The sequence below is a fragment of the Monodelphis domestica genome, chromosome 1 (genome assembly GCF_027887165.1).
Source record: "Monodelphis domestica isolate mMonDom1 chromosome 1, mMonDom1.pri, whole genome shotgun sequence".
NCBI lineage: Eukaryota > Metazoa > Chordata > Mammalia > Didelphimorphia > Didelphidae > Monodelphis > Monodelphis domestica.
Genome location: NC_077227.1, coordinates 465464188 through 465483638, shown reverse-complemented (window position 1 = coordinate 465483638; position 19451 = coordinate 465464188). Strand labels below are relative to the sequence as shown.

At 42.4% G+C, this 19451-nt stretch overlaps 1 protein-coding gene across 18 annotated transcripts in view; it reads left to right on the top strand.

Annotated features, from left to right (window-relative positions):
• RAPGEF1 (Rap guanine nucleotide exchange factor 1) overlaps positions 1-19451 on the top strand; it is a 190480-nt gene that overhangs the window by 123848 nt on the left and 47181 nt on the right. For 8 of the 18 annotated variants that reach the window (XM_056812603.1, XM_056812602.1, XM_056812597.1 and 5 more), the window contains 2 exons: positions 12727-12914; positions 15688-15846. In XM_056812603.1, coding sequence (XP_056668581.1) covers positions 12727-12914; positions 15688-15846 — 347 coding nt within the window. The remainder of the gene's footprint in view (positions 1-12726; positions 12915-15687; positions 15847-19451) is intronic. The other 10 variants (XM_056812604.1, XM_056812599.1, XM_056812596.1 and 7 more) reach the window with 2 other exon arrangements.

Below are 19451 nucleotides of genomic sequence, written 5' to 3'. Positions count from 1 at the left end.
TAAGGCACTTGATTGAATTCTGCAGGTAGGCTAAGGAGATTGGGTAGAGAGGGGAGAAAAGACAGGAAAGGGAAGGAAGGAAGGAAGGAAGGAAGGAAGGAAGGAAGGAAGGAAGGAAGGAAGGAAGGAAGGAAGGAAGGAAGGAAGGAAGGAAGGAAGGAAGGAAGGAAGGAAGGAAGGGAGGGAGGGAGGGAGGGAGGAAGGAAGGAAGGAAGGGAGGGAGGGAGGGAGGGAGGGAGGGAGGAAGGGAGGGAGGAAGGGAGGGAGGGAGGGAGGGAGGGAGGAAGGAAAGATTGTTTAGGTTTCTTCATCATGAAACTAAGATATCCTCAAATGTCCATCTTAAGTCACAAAGCGAGACGAGTGCTTCACAGACATTTGAGGCTAGAAGGGACTTTAGACACTCCTTAGTCTATCTATCTTGTTGTACAAATGAGGAGGCTAATACCTCCAGAGGAGAATCCAATGTCTCCTTGACTCCCAGTTCAGAGCCCTTTTCACTACACCTTTCTGCCTATACCTTTGCTGGTTAGCTCATGGGATCATAGGACTTAAAAGTAGAGAGGAATGTTATAGATAACTTCATTCAGCTTTTTATTTTACAGATGAGTAAACTGAGGCCAGGAGGAGGGAAGGGACTTGCCCAAAGTTGTACAGATAAATGAAAATCCTGAGAGTGAAACTCAAAAGACTTTTGGTTTTAAATGCATTACTCTTTCCAACATTCTTTGCTGCTCCCCCATTAATATCCATGTCCTTTGCTATAGACATTGTGGTCTGGAGGTGGAAGAACCAATTTTGTGTGAGAGTTGTTTTTCTTATATGATATATTTGCAGCTTGAAGCTTTTAGACTATAAGCAAGTGAGTGGCCCCATTCTGTCATAGAAGAGAGGAAGCCCAGGCAGTTGGCCAGTTCTGTAAGCCTGACTTCATTAATATGGGTAATATGAATAAGTCACTGAACTTGAAGCTGTCTTCCCTATACTGCCACAGTGCCCTCTGAAACCTCAACAAATCCATCACCAAGCATTTATTGAGGGCCTACTATGTGCCAACCACTGTGCTGGGATCTGAGGAAACAGACAGAAAAGAAGCAATCCTTGCCCTCAGGGAGCTTGCCTCCCCAGGAGAGCCATTGCAACCTAAAGTGGTGGTCAGTTGACCACTCCAGTAGTAAAGCTTTGCCTGATGATATGATTATAGACATAGAGAAGGGAGGTCAGTCCCATTGACCAGTCTCTGTTCTGTTCTGAAGATTGACCCAGCATCATCAATGTGAAATAGAAAACCATTTGAGTTTTACAGAGACACAGCATGGCATAGTAGACAGATAATGGCCAGCCTTAGACTCCAGAATACGTTTTGGGTTCAGGTCCCACTCCTCTCATATCCTGGCCATGTACGTGATCTTGGGCAGGCTGCCCAATGTGGGGAGACCCCGGGCACCACCACCTGAGGCAAACTCTAAGCTACAGGACAGGCCCTGTGCTGGTCTGCCTGATAGTAGTAGTTGCAGTCCCAATTGATGTTTCCTGTATTATTGAGGTACATGCCTGGTCCCCACCCCCAAAAAGTAGATTTTGCCTGTCATGGTCTTAAGCTAGAACCCCACAGTGTAATGCTCTTCTCTCTGCAGCTCAGTCTATTTCCCTAGCCATGCTATCAGTCTCTTCAGTGCCCGAATACTGCACTAGCTGTTGGTGGCACTAAGTATAAACAAAATAGACCCTGCCCTCAAGAAGCTTACATTCCAACAAAGTAAAACCTTCATGCAAGCAAATGCAAAGTAGTTACTTAAGAATTAGTATGGTATAGTCATTGGAGAGTGTCGGACCTGGAGACAGGAATACATGGGTTCAAATTCTGCCTTAGACATTTACTTGTTCTTTTACTTTGGAGTAAGTCATTAATTAATCTGAGCTGCAGTTCCTCATCTGTAAAATGGGAATAATAATGGCACCAGCTTCAGGTCCGTTGTGAGAAACAAATAAGATAATGTCCACAAAGTATTTTGTCAATTAAAACACTACATAAAAAATAAAACTAATATCATCATTATAAAGAATATACAAAGTAATTTCAAAATAGAGAAATTGAAGATTGACCCAGTCATAACTAGAATGATCAGGAAAGGCATAGTTTAGGAGGTGAAGGAAGCTTGGAGTCCTATAAAGTATAAGTGAGGAGATAGCATTATATCCATGGAGGACCCCTTTGCTAAGGCATGGAATCTTATTAGGGCACAGAGAACAGCAGACCAGCTTAACTAGAACAGCATGTGTGAAAGGAGGTAATAGTAATATGAGATAAGACTGAAAAGGAAGGAAAAGAGACGAATTTTACCTGAGAGGCCATAGGAAATCATTGAAGGTTTTTTGAGGGTGAGAGAGAGAAATCAGATCTGTATGTTAGCAATATCAGTTTGGCAGATGTGTAGAGGATGGATTGGAGAAGAGAGGCAGGAAACAGCATCACTTTTGGAGCAATACCTGTTTGCCAGCACTATCATTTAGTTTGCAAACATGTGAAATAACAAGTGCTGCAATCCAGCTTGAAATGTGAGGTTGCTTGGCAGGACTGACTGAGGACATTCGTCCCCAGTCACACATTTCAGTGGGTGATGTTTTTGAATCACATATTGTGCTGCCTGACCGTGGGTAGTGTTGAGAAAGATGTCAACAGCCCCCCATCTGTTTACTTCATTTCTATGTCTGGCTTGGAATTTCCTTCCAGTGGAAGGCCCCCTCTGCCTCCCTCTTCTCTTGTCTTCCTCCTCGATCTATGCAACCTCTGCTTAATGTAGTTTCTGAAGCCTATCTTAGCTGCTATGTACCATGGCTCATTGGCTGGTTCAGCCAGCAGCAAGCAGCTCACCTCCTAGAAGAACAACTTGCCTGCCAATCTTGTCTTGAATTCTGATGGCAGCAATTCATATATTCATACAAGAAACACTTCTGGTCTTCCCCCTTCATCCTCTCACTTCTAATTTACTCTTCCCTCAAAGGGTAAACATGGTCTTGCTCTAGAGCTTCTGGGAATACTTCATCTTATAGTTCCAATGAAAGAGAACTTCCTTGCTGTGAAGGAGTGAGTGATTTTAGAAAATAGATTGCCTTTGCAAACTGGTGAGGGCCTTGCTTGTGGCCAGTTTTAGAGATAAAAGTTTCAACATTTTTCCTTCCCTTTCTCCTGCTTCCTTCTCACACTGCCTAGAAATTTACAATGTTCTAGGGAGTAAGGCAATGGAGTTCAGGCTGGAAACACTCCAGATTGGGAGTTAGAATCCCTAGGTCCAAGTCCTATGAGCCTAAAAACAAAGATGCTGCCCTTCCATAGATCAGCTTGAGAGGCCTTGCCCATCCCTGTCATCTCTATGGAAAACACCCCTTTATGTAAGAAATCAGTGCTTCTCACTTCTCTCATCATGTAAGAAACCAGCATTGGGGCACTATGGCTGTTATAGGCCAGTGATGTGATTTCCCATCTGCTTTTTGAATTGATGCCTCATTAAAAACCACAGCACCAGGGGGAGGGGGCTGCAAAGAGCAATCCCAGGAATGTTTCCATTTTCTCAATCTCTCACTGCAAATGGGAATGTTTAAAGAGTCAGCATGCTCCCTTTGAACTTGTCTCAGTCTGCTATGCTGAATTCCAGGCTCCCGTTCCTTTCCTTTTCTAGCATTCTTCTAAACATAACAATGTAGACAGAGATTGCATTGCAGCATAGTTGGAACAGACACACGGTACTGGCAATAGTTGCAGGCACGTGATTTTATTCTTGGCTTGTTTGACCTCATGTCATTAGGCATTTACAATCATGGTAAAGAGAAAGATCCTTTTCTGAAGAACAGAAAGGAGATAAAGCTCACTTTTTTTCCTTTACAGGTAGAAGTTGAGTCTTTGTTCTTTATGTCAAGGACCAGTTATGGGGCAGCTAGGTGGTGCTATGGATAGAGCACCAGGCCTGGAGTCCGGAAGATGAGTCTTCCTGAGTTCAAATCTGGCCTTAGACATTGACTAGCTGGGTGACCCCGGGCAATTCACTTAATCCCATTTGCCTCAGTTTCCTCGTCTATCAAATGAGCTGGAGGAGGAAATGACAAACGACTCCAGGATCTTTGCCAAGAGAAGCCCAAATAGGGTCACAAAGAGTAAGACACGACTGAAAATGACAGAACACCAACAAGGACCAGTTACAGAATCTTCAGAAATGGATGGAAATATTTTCTTTAAGTTAGATACGTGATACTCCTTGTTTTGTTTTGCCTCTCCCAGAAATGTTGCCTGGATATTCCGTTGCCTACTGCCATCATTAAGTGTACGCACTACTTGGGATGATACAACATTTTTCAGCCCTTACAGCTAGCTAGTGTGCTGTTTGAAAAGGTGCTGGGCTTAGCATTAGAAAAACCTGCAACCAGATCCTGCTTCCAGCACTCATTAGCAATGTGACTAGGGACAAATTTCTTAACCTCCACGGCATCTGCTTTTCCCATCTCATTAAGGATGGTAGTACCTGTAATGTATACTTCACAGGGTGATTCCGAGGCTCCAGGGCAGCCTACCTAAAGTGGTCTGTGGGCTAGGCCTGGAGGGAAGGCTAAGGCTGCTGAATCACTTGAGGTCAGGGGGTCTTAGCTGGAGCTGGGCCGAAGCAAGCCCCCGGGAGCAGAGGACCGCCAGTTGTCTGAGAACAGGTGAACCTGCCCAGGTTGGAAAGATAGCCAGTTAGCTTCCATGTTGTTCTTTCTGCAAAAAGAGAGGAAGCAAAGTTGGTAAAAGGGGCTGTGAACCTTCAAGACAGATCGTGCTTGTCAGGGATGAAAGACAAGTGTGACATAGGGACAGTGTAACGTTAGGATAGAGACAAGGTGACAGAGACAGAGTGTGACATAGAGGCAGAGTCAATCTAGGAATCATGGTGAATTGGGCTCAAGTCCCATCTCTTGGCATACACTCCTGGCCAGGTGACCCTGGGCAAGTCACTTAACTCTTCAGTGCATCCAAGATAACACTGAAACTCTTCAGTTACTTTCCCATCTGTCTACAAGGAGATCATAAGTCTAGACAAAAAAATGGGGACTAGATATTATGATGATGATCATAATTGTTATCTTTCTCAACATTAAAATTAACTCAATTTGAATTAAATGGGCATTTACCTCTAAGATTTCAATAAGATCACATTGACCCCTGAGCCTTAAGCCACTGTCTCATTGTCTCTAGCTAAGGCTGTCCCATAGTATGGTGGGACTGAACACTAACTGAATTCGAACCCTTATTCTTAGCTGGATAACATTAAGCCAGTTACTTTATTTTTGGTTCCTTCATTTTTCCCCATTTATAAAACAGATAAAAGTTCTCCCCTACCAACTTTACACTTCACAGATTGTCTTGAAGATTTAAAAAGTGATGAAAACCATTCCTTACATTTCAGCACCTCTTTGGGGAGAAACAAATCCAGCACTATATACACCTAAGCCATTGTTATCTTTTAGATAAGCCATAAAAATCAAGAAACCACTGCTCAGCAGAGAATCTAGGCACTTCCTCCCTAGGCAGGACTGCTAGCCCTAGTGTCCTGGATAGGTGCCAGTTTTCATAATTACAGTCTGCCAACCTAAATTCCCCTCTCGGTTTCAGTCGCTCACTGCAGCTCCCTTCTGTTGAGCCATCAAAGGGATGATGGCTATTGATGACGTTCTTGAACCTTTGTGTAAGGGCTCCTTTCATATGTGTCAAGTTGGCTAGATTTCTGAAAGATGATGAAGTATTACTGCTATTTCTAAGTGCTCAGTTTCTGAATAGGTTTATAAAGAAGTCTCCTTTTAGCATGGAAAACCATCTTGTTTGGTGAAATAGTGATGATGATGATGATGATGATGATGATGATGATAGCTGATCCAGCATTCCTTAAGGTTTGCAAAACACGTTGCATATACTGTCTCATTTAATCTTCACAATATCCCTAGGTACTATTATATTAAAGAATTTGCCCATTGTCCCATAGCAAACTGATAAATTATTTAAGGTAGCACTAGAACCTAGATCCTCCTGACCTCTTGTCATGGGATCTTAGATATAGAGCTGAGGGCCTTAGAGCTCATTGAGTAAAGATGCCTGCACTCCACTGATTTAATAGCTGAGGAAATTGAATAAAGAGATGAGATTACTTTCCCAGAGTCATGAGGTGGAATTCAGACTCAGATTTTCTTGACTCCTGGTTTAGCACTCTATTCAGTATGCCACCCCTGTTTCTCCGTCCCAAAGTGGGTAATTATTTGTTCTTTAAGATAAGCCTTTATAGGATCTATATTCCTAAAACATTATATAGACAGAGAAGCCACACTTGGGGTGAATGGCTTTTTTGGGGGAATCACCCTTAGAACTTCATCAGGTTGAAACTGACCCAGGAATTTTGATTATGTGTTTGGCAGGACCTGTGAGGCTGAGCTCATGTAATGGAGACTGCCAGTGTCTGCTCTTATACCACTGCCCTTTATTGTAGAGTTCCATGTCCTCCAGCTGCTAAAAAAAAAAATCTATTTATGTTTGAAAGGATACTTTGAAATCAGCCAGAGAATGTTCCATGGGCACCTGGAGCCACAGGGAGGTTGAGGAAGAAAAAGAGAAGCTCCTACTCTTTTTAACTAAACAACTCAAGAGTTTCTGCCCCTTGCTCATTTCTTTAAGCTCCATTAAGGTTCCTGATTGATCCACCTGCCTTTATGTCAGTCTGAAAATACAAATTCACTTGTCCTGGTTTCAGACATAAAAAAGATTTCTTGATGTAGTTCCCTGGAGAAAAAGCATGTTTGATTTTAGCTCCAAGAGGAGGTTGTGGTGGTGGTGGTGGTAGTAGTAGTAGTAGTAGTAGTCGTAGTCGTAGTAGTAGTAGTAGTAGTAGTAGTACTAGTACTAGTAGTAGTACTAGTAGTTAGTGGTAGTAGTAGTTAGTGGTAGTGGTGGTGGTAGTAGTAGTAGTAGTAGTATAGGAAGGACCCTGGTCATAGAGGCAGAGTCCTTGAAATCTTCGTTTAAACAGGCCCTAGGTTAAGTCATTCAGCTTCTGTGAGCTTCAGCCTCAGTCTCTTCTCCTGTAAAGCAGGTATAATTATATAACATTAACTCTGCCTTTATCACCACTTTGTTGTGGCAGAAGTATTTTGGAAACCTGAAAGTACATTAAAAATGTAAATACTTTTATTGTCATCTGACAGATGCCCAGCATTGAACAGGCCTAAGATTAAACCACCATGGTTGAAAGGGAGGGAAATCGAGGGAGAGAGAGAGAGATCTCCAATTTCTTTCCCAAACATTTCACCACCCTTTGATGTTTTCATATTATAATTTATCTTGCCTAACAATTCTTGGACCTCTTAAGATTCTAGCTATAAAGCTAGAAGGTAACCTTAGAGGCTCGCTAGTGTAATCTTTTTTTACAAAGCCTTCCACCCTTCCATCCAAATCCCCTGTGCCAAACTGTCTCCCAGTGGGATATCTGTCCTATGTACTTCAAGCTATTTTGAGGTTCAGTGAGATGATGGGTGTATGAATTTTAGCAGTCCTATAGAAAGGCCAGCAGCATTTATCATTATAACTAGTCGTAGTATTCCAGTTTTTGCTTCAATTACATTATAGTATTAGACTTTAATCCTCCTCCTACATTGCCTTCTCATCCAAAGACTTTCAAATACCTTAAGCCCAAATAGAGTAATTATGTAATTATGAGTTAAATAATTAAGTAATTACAAAAAGCAGAATCTCAGTCTGAGATGGTATAGGCAGCCAAAGTTCTCAATCCACAAGTGCCGATTGACTGCTTCAGCAGAGAAGCACACCAGGGACGTACAAACAAACCAGGACCTTCGATATAGGACTCCAGTTCCAGGGCCATCACACAATAGCCCAGATCCCTTTCTTTGTTATGATAAAAGCCTGGTCACAACCACATGCCAAAACCTGCCACTGTTAGATGCTCCTTCACTTGCTGCCCATGGAATCCTGGCTTCTCAGAGGAACCCTCAGGAGTTTGCAGAAATGGATTTGGGGCTGCAGAGGAGACGATTTGACTTTAGTGATTAAACTTGTAACGCCTAATGAAGCTCAGGCTGACGCCCCCATGTGAGGGCTTAGGAGTCAGGGTTTCTGCACCTGCTATCACACTGGGAAGGGTCCCCAGGATGAGACGACAGATGAGCTCTTTGTTTTGAGTTCTCACCTCTCCAGGCAATGTCCACACCTCCTTAGGTGGGTGTCACCCTTTGTAGAACAAATAAAGACCTGGCTGCCCTGCCTCACTAGCTGATGCTCTTGCCTCAGGCAAATACACAGTGAGGCTGTGGCCCAGTGCAACTTGTAGTTGGTGGCATTCAGAATTTGCCACTTAGTACAAGTAATAATAGGTTTTCTGAAGGAACTTTAGGGAGAAGAACCAAAGGCACATTCTCTCATCCAGGTTGATTTTCCAGTCTCTTCCCATCTTTAAAGTGTTCCTTAAAATATGAAATGTGAATTTGATATGAAATTGACAGTCCTATTAATTTGTCACCCAGTATTGATTGATAACACCTAATGCTAGGGCCTGGGGAGTACAGAACCAAAGTGAGCCTGTCCTTGCCCTCAAGGAGCTTGCATTCTACAGGAGAGACAGCACAGACACATTTAATAAATAACATACAGAATAAATAAGGTAAGGATAGGGACAGGCCTGTGATTTCATCAATATGAGAAGCCTCTGGATGGAGAAATTTTCTTCATCAGTGCAGGTCATCAACAACTTCTTGGTACCTTAAGTCTTAAAGAATTGCCAGCCTGAGAGGTGATTTGTTCAGGACCAAAGAAAAGACTTGAACCCAGATCTCCCTAGCTTTGAGGTCAACTTTCTATCCACTGTGCCAGGATTCCTCTTAAAATAATTACAAGGTTATTTTGTATTTGCATTGGCAGACAGAGATCCAAAAAGGCATTTGAGCTGAACTCTGAAGGAGGGAACCAGGGATTCTAAGAATGGGAGGAAAGATAGAGCAGGGTGCCTTTAAGTCCCAGGAACAAGGTAGCAGAGCTTGGGGTATGAAGAACAATGAGGAGACCGGTTTGCCCATTCCCTATAATGGTGGGGAACAGAATCACTTATGATAAAGTTGGAAGGGCAGGTTAGGCCCAGGCATGGTAGAAGGGCTTTAAATGCTAGAGGCATTTGTAATTGATTCTTTTTTTATTTTTTAATTTTATTTAATTAGATGATTTAGAATAATTTTCCATGGTTACAAGACTCATGTTCTTTCCCTTCCCTCCCCCAAATCCCCTCCCATATATGACGCACAATTGTGCTGGGTTTAACATGTGCCATCAATCAAGACCTATTTCCATGTTGTTGATGTTTGCACTAGGGTGATCATTTAGAGTCTATATCCCCATCAACTCGTGATCAAGCAGTTGTCTTTCTTCTGGGTTTCTGCTCCCAAGTTCTTCCTCTGGATGTGGATAGTGTTCTTTCTCCTAAGTCCCTCCAATTAGTTCTGGATGCTACTAGTAGAGAAGTCCATTGCATTTGAATTTACTACAGTGCATCAGTCTCTGTGTACAATGTTCTCCTGGTTCTGCTCCTTTCACTCTGCATCAATTCTTGGAGGTCATTCCAGTTCACATGGAATTCCTCCAGTTTATTTATTTATTTGTTTGTTTGTTTATTTATTTATTTATTTATGGCCCTTCCCTTCCATCTTGGAGTCAATACTGTGTATTGGCTCCAAGGCAGAAGAGTGGTAAGGGCTAGGCAATGTGGGGTCAAGTGACTTGCCCAGGATCACACAGCTGGGAAGTGTCTGAGGCCAGATTTGAACCTAGGACTCCTGTCTCTAGGCCTGGCTCTCAATCCACTGAGCTACCCAGCTGCCCCCAATTCCTCCAGTTTATTATTCCTTTGAGCACAATAGTATTCCATCACCAGCATATACCGCAATTTGTTCAGCCATTCCCCAATTGGAGGGCATCCCCTCATTTTCCAATTTTTTGCCACCACAAACTGAGCAGCTATCAATATTCTTTTTTTCCATTTGAATTAGTTTATTTAGTCAATTTAGAACATTAGCTATGAATATTCTTGTCCAAGTCTTTTTCCTTATTATCTCTTTGGGGTACAAGCCCAGCAGTGTTATGGCTGGCTCAAGGGGCAGACAGTTTTTAGTGCCCTTTGGGCATAGTTCCAAATTGCCTTCCAGAATGGTTGGATCAGTTCACAACACCACCAGCAATGCATTAATGTCCCAATTTTGCCACATCCCGTCCAACATTCATTACTTTCCTTTGCTGTCATGATGGCCAATCTGCTAGGTGTGAGGTGATACCTCAGAGTTGTTTTGATTTACATTTCTCTGATTATAAGAGATTTAGAACATTTTTATGTGCTTATTAATAGTTTTTATTTCTTTATCTGAAAATTGTCTATTCCTGTCCCTTGCCCATTTATCAACTGGGGAATAGCTTGATTTTTTTTTTATGCAATTGATTTAGTTCCTTATAAATTTGAGTGATTAGTCTTTTGTCAGAGGTTTTTGTCATAAAGATTGTTGCCCAATTTGTTGCTTCCCTTCTCATTTTGACTGCATTGGTTTTGTTTGTACAAAAACTTTTAAATTTAATGTAATCAAAATTATCTATTTTGCATTTTGTCATTTTTTTTCTAAGTCTTGCTTGGTTTTAAAATCTTTCCCTTCCCAAAGGTCTGACATGTATACTATTCTGTGTTCACCTAATTTACTTATTGTTTCCTTCTTTATGTTCAAGTTATTCACCCATTCTGAGTTTATCTTGGTAGAGGGTGTGAGATTTTGATCTAAACCTAATCTCTCCCACACTGTTTTCCAATTTTCCCAGCAGTTTTTGTCAAATAGTGGGTTTTGGTCCCAAAAGCTGGGATCTTTGGGCTTATCATAGACTGTCTTTCTGAGGTCACTTACCCCAAGTCTATTCCACTGATCCTCCTTTCTGTCTCTTAGCCAGTACCAAATTGTTTTGATGACCATTGCTTTATAGTACAGTTTAAGATCTGGTACTGCTAGGCCACCTTCCTTCACATTTTTTTTTCATTATTTCCCTGGATATTCTTGATCTTTTGTTCTTCCAAATGAACTTTGTTATGGTTTTTTTCTAGTTCAGTAAAAAAGTTTCTCAATGGGTATGGCACTAAATAAGTAAATAAGTTTGGGTAGGATTGTCATTTTTATTATGTTAGCTCATCCTACCCATGAGCAATTAATGTTTTTCCAATTATTTAGATCTAGTTTTAATTGTGTGGAGTGTTTTGTAGTTGTGTTCAGATGGTTTCTGCATTTGTCTTGGCAGATAGATTCCTAAGTATTTTATTCTATCTCTGATAATTTCTTTTTCTAACTCTTGCTGATGGGATGAGTTGGAAGTATATAGAAATGCTGATAATTTATGTGGATTTATTTTGTATCCTGCAACTTTGCTAAAGTTGTTGATTTTTCCACTAGCTTTTTAGTTGATAGCTTGGTCTCCTCGTTACCTATTTTAATACCTTCAATTTCTTTTTCTTCTCTAATTGCTACTACTAGTGTTTCTAATACAATGCTAAATAATAATGGTAATAATGGACATCCTTGCTTCACTCCTGATCTTATTGGGAATGCTTCTAATTTATCCCTATTGCAGATGATGTTTGCTGATGGTTTTAAATATATGCTGTTTATTATTTTTAGAAAAGGCCCATCTATTCCTATGCTTTCTAGTGTTTTCAATAGGACTGAATGTCGTATTTTGTCGAAGGCTTTTTCTACATCTGTGGAGATAATCATGTGATTTTTGTTGGTTTGCTTGTTGATGTGGTCAATTATGTAAATAGTTTTCTTAATATTGAACCATCCTTGCATCCTTGGTAGGAGATTTTAGGATCATAAATTTATAGAGGGAATAGATATCTGGAGTCCAGATAAGAAAACTGAGGCCCAAAGAGTAGAAGAGACTTTCCTAAGATCACATAAGTAATAAGTAGTATCAAAGTCAAGACTCAAATCCAGGTTCTCTAATCCATATCTAGCTTTGGGTTTAGAATTATATTTATACTTAAGAATGCCAGTCATCATAATGATCGCCCATGATTCCAAAGGACTGATGATGAAGCCTATCACTCACATCTTGAAAGGGAAATAATGGACTCAGAATGAGACATTTTTTTAGACATGGCCAATGTGGAACCTTGTTTTTGCCTGTCTATGCATATTTCTTACAAAGGAGTTTTTCCCTCTTTCTTTTTTGTTTTTTCCTCAGAAGGGTAAAAGGAGAGAAAATAGAATTTTGTTAGTTGAAACAAAATTTTTCTTAAAAAATGATACTTGCTTTACTCATTGGGCTCATGATAAATAACCTCTTTTGAAGGTTTGCTAGAATCTTTACATGCATGGTATGTTCCCTCAGCAATTTCTGATTCATACCTTTGAATTTGAGAGAGGGGTATTAGAGTGTGTGCTTGAAGGAGCAGTGAGAGTGCTGTGCCTTCTACTGTGGAAGCTACTACAGGACGCCTTCTGAGTCAGGGGAAAGTTCAGTATGGTGAAGCTCCAGGGAGGGATGGGCCAGCCCAGGATGGAGAAAGGGAGCAAATCAGAGCTGGGGTCAGTTCGGAGGGGAGCCTTCCCAGGCTTCTAGCCTGGGTGAGGTAGAGAAGCCCAGGCTCCAAAAACAAAACTAACTTTGTCTTTCAGTGCTGGCCTACATGCAGCTCCTCGAGGACTACTCGGAGCCACAGCCTTCTATGTTCTACCAGACGCCCCAGAATGAGCACATCTACCAGCAGAAAAACAAACTGCTCATGGAGGTCTACGGCTTCAATGACTCATTCACCCAGGAGCTGGCCCCACCCCCTGCCCTGCCCCCCAAGCAAAGGCAGCTGGTAAGTGGCACCCACTGGGCCCTGCCCAGCCCCAACCCAACTTAGCCTTGGGGGTCCAAGGGAATTCCTCCAGGGAACGGACTCTGTCCTCACTCTCTTTCTCCAGCAAGAATTTGAGGTCCGAACGTAATAGGTCTGTGTGAGCCAGCCCAGTCCTTGCAAACTGTCAGGGACTGCCCTGTTCTCTTCCCCTTCAAGGCTCTGGAAGTGTACTGGCGTCACTCAGGCCTTTCAGATCTCACCGATGTGTTTGGTTTGCTCTCTAGGTTCACTTGTAGCAGCCAGCTGGTCTCCCAGCTATCCTACTGTTGGCTTAATTCAGTGCTGGGGTCTGCACATAGGACATTGCTTGTCTCTGCTGATTCTTACTTTCCCTCTTCCTCCTCTCTTTTCTAGTTCAGAAATTAACCCTCCCAGGAAGGAAGAACGTAATGGTTTGTATATAGGCCAGATCTAATCTCTCTCTACTTAGTGAGACCCTACGCCTCCCCCGCTCCAGGGCTCCCCTACAGAGTTGTGGAGATAAAATGGAGGAAGGGGCTTTCTAAACTAGCAGGTGCTCTGTATTTGTACACTTGAAAATGAGAGACAAACAGAGCAGAGATGGAGAGAGAGACAGAGAGAAGAGGAGAGTCAAAGAGAGAGAGGGAGGGAGAGAGAGACAGAAAAGAGGAGAGAGTCAGAGAGAGAGCTGGCTCTCTAAAGTCTAACTCTAGACATAAGTTGTTAAAACCCAAGTTAAAACCCAGCATGACTGTAGCCTACTTTTGTGCCCCAGAGCACTTTGACATTCCAGCAAGACCTATGCACTTCCTCTCAGAATAGTTTTTTTTACTACATAAAATACATAGAATTAAAAAGAATTCTATTGAAAAACATTTTTTACGACAAGTTCATAGACCCCAGGGTTAAGAGCCTTTACTTTAGACAGAGCCATCCTGTATTTCTGATGTCCTATGTTTCTCCTTTTAATAAGTCATAGGACCTTAGATTTAGAACCAAAAGGGACTCTAAAAGTCATCTAGCCCAACCCTCTCATTTTACCATTGAGAAAACTGAGGCACAAACCCATGAAGTGACAGCACAGTTCAGCATCTGTGGCAGGACTAAGACCCAAGCATTCCTGATTCCACATCACAGCTCTGTTCATCCCAGCTCACTGCTTCAAAATCCACCTATTTGAAGGATGTTCTTTATTGCAGTTGAACAACAACAAAAAGTGAGCACCAAAGACAAGCCCTGCTTGAGCGCATCTGCCCACCCAGAGTGGTCTGGAGAAGCCTGGAGGGCTCTGCAGGTTATCCCCCCTAAAGACCTTCTCTGCTCCTGTGGATTGCCCATGGGGACTCTTTTTAGAATTCAAGCCTATTGTTCAGCCATACTCTCTCCTCCAGCAAAAAGCAGACTCCCAGAAGGGAATTCCAGATCTTTTCAGCCTGAAATATGATGTTTTGCTTCTCATTGACCCCATCTGGTACCTCTTTAACAAGAAAGTAGAAGGTCTGTGCATGCTGGGGGCATGCTTTCTTTTCTTTTTTACTGTTGTAAGAGGCTCTCAAGGTACCACAAAGACTTTTCCTAGAAGCAAAGGCCAAATGGAGTATAAATTCCCATTTTATGCCTTCTCGTTAGTGTCAGGAGCCAGGCTGTTGTTGTCATCCAGCAAAAACCCATTCTTGGCTTGTGAAGTGTTTTTTCTAGCTCCTGTTTCCATTAGGACCAGGAGAATATGTGTTTTGATGACCCTGACTAAACCGAGTCTTTCAATTTTTTTAAGTCATTTCCAAAATGTTTTACAAATAGGTTTTTTAAAATATCATTGCCCATGTCCCAGTGATCTTCTCTTCCCCAATAGAACCTTCACATAACATACTGGCCAGCTCTGAAAATATGCATTTCATTCTATACCTAGAGTCTACCATTAGTCCGAATGGGGCCTTTTTTCCACCCTTTACTGGTAATCAAGTCTAGGGTAAAGAGAACTTAAGTGAACATATTTAGGACTGGGAGCCTTGTTCTGCCTCTGTCCCTCACCATCCTAGTGACGTTGGGCAAGTTGATTCCCTTCTCTAGGCATGCAGTTCCTTATCTACAAAATAGAAGCAATACCTGCCCATCTCACCACTCAACAGTTCCTGTAATAATGATGAAATGATGAATATAAATCTACTTTGAAAAAAAATTTTAGTGGAAGGAGCACATATACAAAGCAGCCCCAGGGAACCATTAAACGTTTGCCCAGAAGACTGTAGAAATTGCAATTCTGTGAGACCTTATTTAAAATCAAAATGCTTATTTTCTCCTAAAACAGAAAGGGAGTTCTTTTACACAGACATTACAGATCCCCATTGGTTGCTGCTTGGGGATCTCCTCGAGACTATAACTTCTCACAGACTCCTAGGTTTCCCAAATAGATTTCTGAAGACTCACTAGAGAAAGGAAGCTCTTCCTCATGATGGGGGCTTAATGCAGAGCACACAGATATAGGGGCAGCAGGAAGGAGAGATTCCAAGTAGATGTGTAGCCAACAGGTCCCAGTAGGCCCTTCCTTTATTTTATGGAAGACTATTTCTAGTACTCAGTGCTGGTGCCCAATTTAATTAAATCACAGCAGACGTTTTGAATAAACTGACCCAAGGAAATAACTCTCCATCTCCACAGGAACTCTGAATTTAGTTTTATTGAACCTGTCCACTTAATCTTTATTCACGCTCTATTGTTGTCTGCTTTTTTTTTATCCTTTCTCCCTTTTTGCCTTCTTGTTTCTGCCCAGCAGGCCTCCTATGCTGCCTCTTCCTTCTCTTCTGTCTCCTACTGTGTCCAGCCAACTAAAGTGCCCTTCACGCCTGAGGACACCAGTGCCACTCAGGGCCTCGGTATGTCCATCTCTAACTCCTTTCTCAGCCGGCACAGCTCCTTCCCTGTGCACTCGGTGAGTCTGTTCCTTCAGTTTCTTCACCACCTGCATGTTGTGTCTCTGTGTTGGTGCCTCTATCTGTTCCAGTTCTGTATTTCTTGCCTCCCAAGAGAATCCATCTGTCAGTGATCCATTTAGCAGCACACCTGAGCAGAAAATCCCAAGTCCGTCTTTCAGGAGGTAGCCTGGAAATAGACAGTAAAGGAGCATGAGCTGTCTCTAAGTGAGTGAATTAGAAGGTTTATCTTGGAAGGGGCAAATGGGGAGACTCTGACCAAGGTACTCAGGCAGACACTATCTGATTCTCCAATCTACCTGTCACTGCAGTAGTACAGTGGTGTATATTTGGAGACATGCTGGCTCAGGAACTTTACAAAAGGTAAAAAGTCTGGGTGTGAATGCTGTCCATACACCCCTTCTTGCCTCACTTCTGCAGTTTTCCTGTCTTTGTGCCTAAAAGCATGCTGGCTGTCTATGGAACAGTGTTGGTAGGTAGTTAGGAGCACCAAGAACAAATTTTCCTGAGTTTGTTTCAGTGTCTAGAATTAGGGGATGGTGGGATGGATGACAATGAACTAGACAGTTGCCCATTGCACAGAACCAATGATGCTGGATTTGAAGCCTAAAGACCCAGGTTTAAAGTTGAATGAGCTCTATCAGTAGAGTCTACCCATCAATTGGGCAATGGCTGCATAAGTTATACTATATGATTACGATGGAATATTATTGTGCTATAAGAAATGATGAGTAGGCAGATTTCAGGACAAAAATAAAAACTACCTGGAAAGGGGGCAGCTCAGTGGATTGAGAGCCAGGCCTAGAGATGGGAGGTCCTGGGTTCAAATCTGGCCTCAGACACTTCCTAGCTGTGTGACCCTGGGCAAGTCACTTAACCCCTATTGCCTAGCCCTTACTGCTCTTGTGCCTTGGAACCAATACACAGTATTGATTTTAAGATGGAGGGTAAGGTAAGGGTTTAAAAAAATATTTTTAAACTGGAAAGACTTAACTGAACTAATGCAGAGTGAAGTGAGCAGAATCAGAACAGTATATACAGCAACAACAATATTGTACAAAGAACAACTGTCAGGGACTTAGCAATTCAATGATCCTAGAGGTAGTGAGTCTATGATTCCTTGTGTGAGTTGAGCTGGATGACCTCTGAGGTCTTTGCAACCCTCAAAGCCAGAACTTCTATGGAAATGCTTCCTTCTTTGCCACCTCCTCCTGGTGTGTCGTTGGACATGTCACTGAGTCCCTCTCAGCCTCTGTTCCCTCTTTGGTCAGATGAAGGGTTTGGGCCAAGTGTAGTCTAAAGTCCCTTCCAACTCTACTCTGTGATCAAATGTCCTGTAGTCTAGTCCTGCAGCTTTGGTAAATCATTCTTCTCCCTGATTTTTCTCACCTGTAAAATGGGAAGAACGATATCTGTGCAGTAGATTTCATAGGTTCATTGCACAAATCACAAGCAGTGATTAACAGTTACAAAGCACTTTAAAGTTTGAAAAGCCTTATTCCATACTTGATCTTATTTGTAGTAGTACAGGTATTCCAGTGAGGTATGTACACTCTTTAACAAACAAGGAAGGTAAAGCCTGGAGAGGTTAAATGATCACCAAGATGTTTAGTGTCCAAGGCAGGATTTGAACACATCTTGCAGCTTGGTCCTACACTCTACCACCCTGTGGTACCTAAAGTAACTGGTGGTGGTGGTGGTTGTTTTTAAACTCTTACCTTCTGTCTCAGAATCAATACCACGTATTGGTTCCAATGCAGAAGAGCAGTAAGGACTGGGCAGTGGGGGGTTAAGTGACTTGCCCAGGGTCACACATCTAAGAAGAATCTGAGGCTAGATTTGAAGCCAGAACCTCCCATCTCTAGGCCTGGCTCTCTACCCCCTGAACCACCTACCTGCCCCTTATTGTTGGTTTTTAAATAGAGATAATTCCTGCCTATTTCATAGGACTGTTGTAAGAATAAAAGGTGATGGGGCTTTATCCAGACCCAGAAACTAAGCAGAGTTGTCCAGAGGCGATTTCTGCAGTAACCCTCAGAAGCAGATCAGGGATGTGATCACATGTGGGTGGACCTTTTTCTCTAGAAGTAAAAGAAATTTCAGGAGAAAGAGATGACAGAAAAGAATCACATGGTGTATATAAACATATCATTGTGTCTATGGGACATTGATGAAACATCCCAATTAACCAGTAATTATTTATTAAGTGTTTACTATGAACCAGGCACGGTGCTAAGACCATAGTCCCTGCCTTCCAGGAGCTTCCACACTAATGAAAGAAACAGCATGTCTATAAAAGTGGAGCCTTATGGGAGAAAGCTCTGTTAAGATCCCCGGGGCTTAGCCGGATGAAAGTGCTTCATTAAAGGACACTGCAGCTGGGGCCTGAAATGGCATCCTGTAATAGGTTAAATGCTTAGAATATTTGACAGCTGACACACTGCAGTGCAGAAAGGTGGTTTGTTCCAGCATGGTGCCCTTGCATTAATCATCTTTCTGACCTTAGTATGTAAGAGATGAGACCCAGCCAGCGAGCGGAGTTTGGAATGCTAGCCGGGAACACCCTTTAACCCTGGACAGGCCACTCTTGCACTGTGTTGTTCTTGGGCTTCAGACTTGTCACAGCGGGGAGCCAGGGGAGTGTCCCCTGGGAAATACAGCAAAGAGCCCTTTAAAGCCATTGAAAGTCGCTCTGGTCACACCGTGCTCTAACCCCCTTTCTAAAAAAATTTTTACTGCTAAAAAAGCCCACTTTGGAGCATTTGTAGAATTGATTTCAAGATTAAGCTGTAAGCACTGGCTAGTTTTAAGGGAGATTTAGATTTGGGGTCTAAAGAGCATTCCCACACACACATCTACCAGATAGAAAGCAATTAGTGCCAGTTATGAAATTAATTTATTTGCTCAGCAATGCATTGTATTGTGCTGGCTTCTGGTAGGGATCCAGTGAGAGCGAAGTCCCTCTATGAACTACCAGAGGAATCTTAACACTAATTTGCATTGTACCAAAAAATAAAACCATTCTTGAGTCGACACTGGAACAGTAAAGCCAATACAGAGGCATCAGTCGAGCAGGCCACTGGTAGAACCCAGACCTCTCTACCCGGCCAGCGGTTTGAGCCACCTCATGTGGCCTTACTCAGCGACACCACACCTGCCTTAGGAAGCATCCTGATGCTTTGGGGAAAGGCCGTAGAGCAGAGCCCCAGCCCAGGTGCTATGGCCAGGTGAAGGCTACCTCTCCCCAGGAACTTCAGGCTATAGCATTCTACTTTCCTTTGATCACTAGAGTGCCTTTGAAGCTGTTGCACCCTTATTAAATGCTTGGCAACTGGATGGCTCAGTGGATAGAGTGCTAGAGGTAGAGTTGGGGGGACCTGAATTCAAATTCTGCCTCCAATACTTACTATCTTTGTGATGCTGGGCAAGCTTCTCTCTGTCTCAGTTTCCTCTTCTTTAAAACAGGGATAATTATTGTATCACTAACCTCCCAAATTGTGAGTCTAAACATGAAATAACATTTTATAGTCCTTAAAGGGCTGCACGAATGTTTACTCTCATCACTGTTATTAGCATAGGATTATAGTTACAGCCTCTTCTCCTG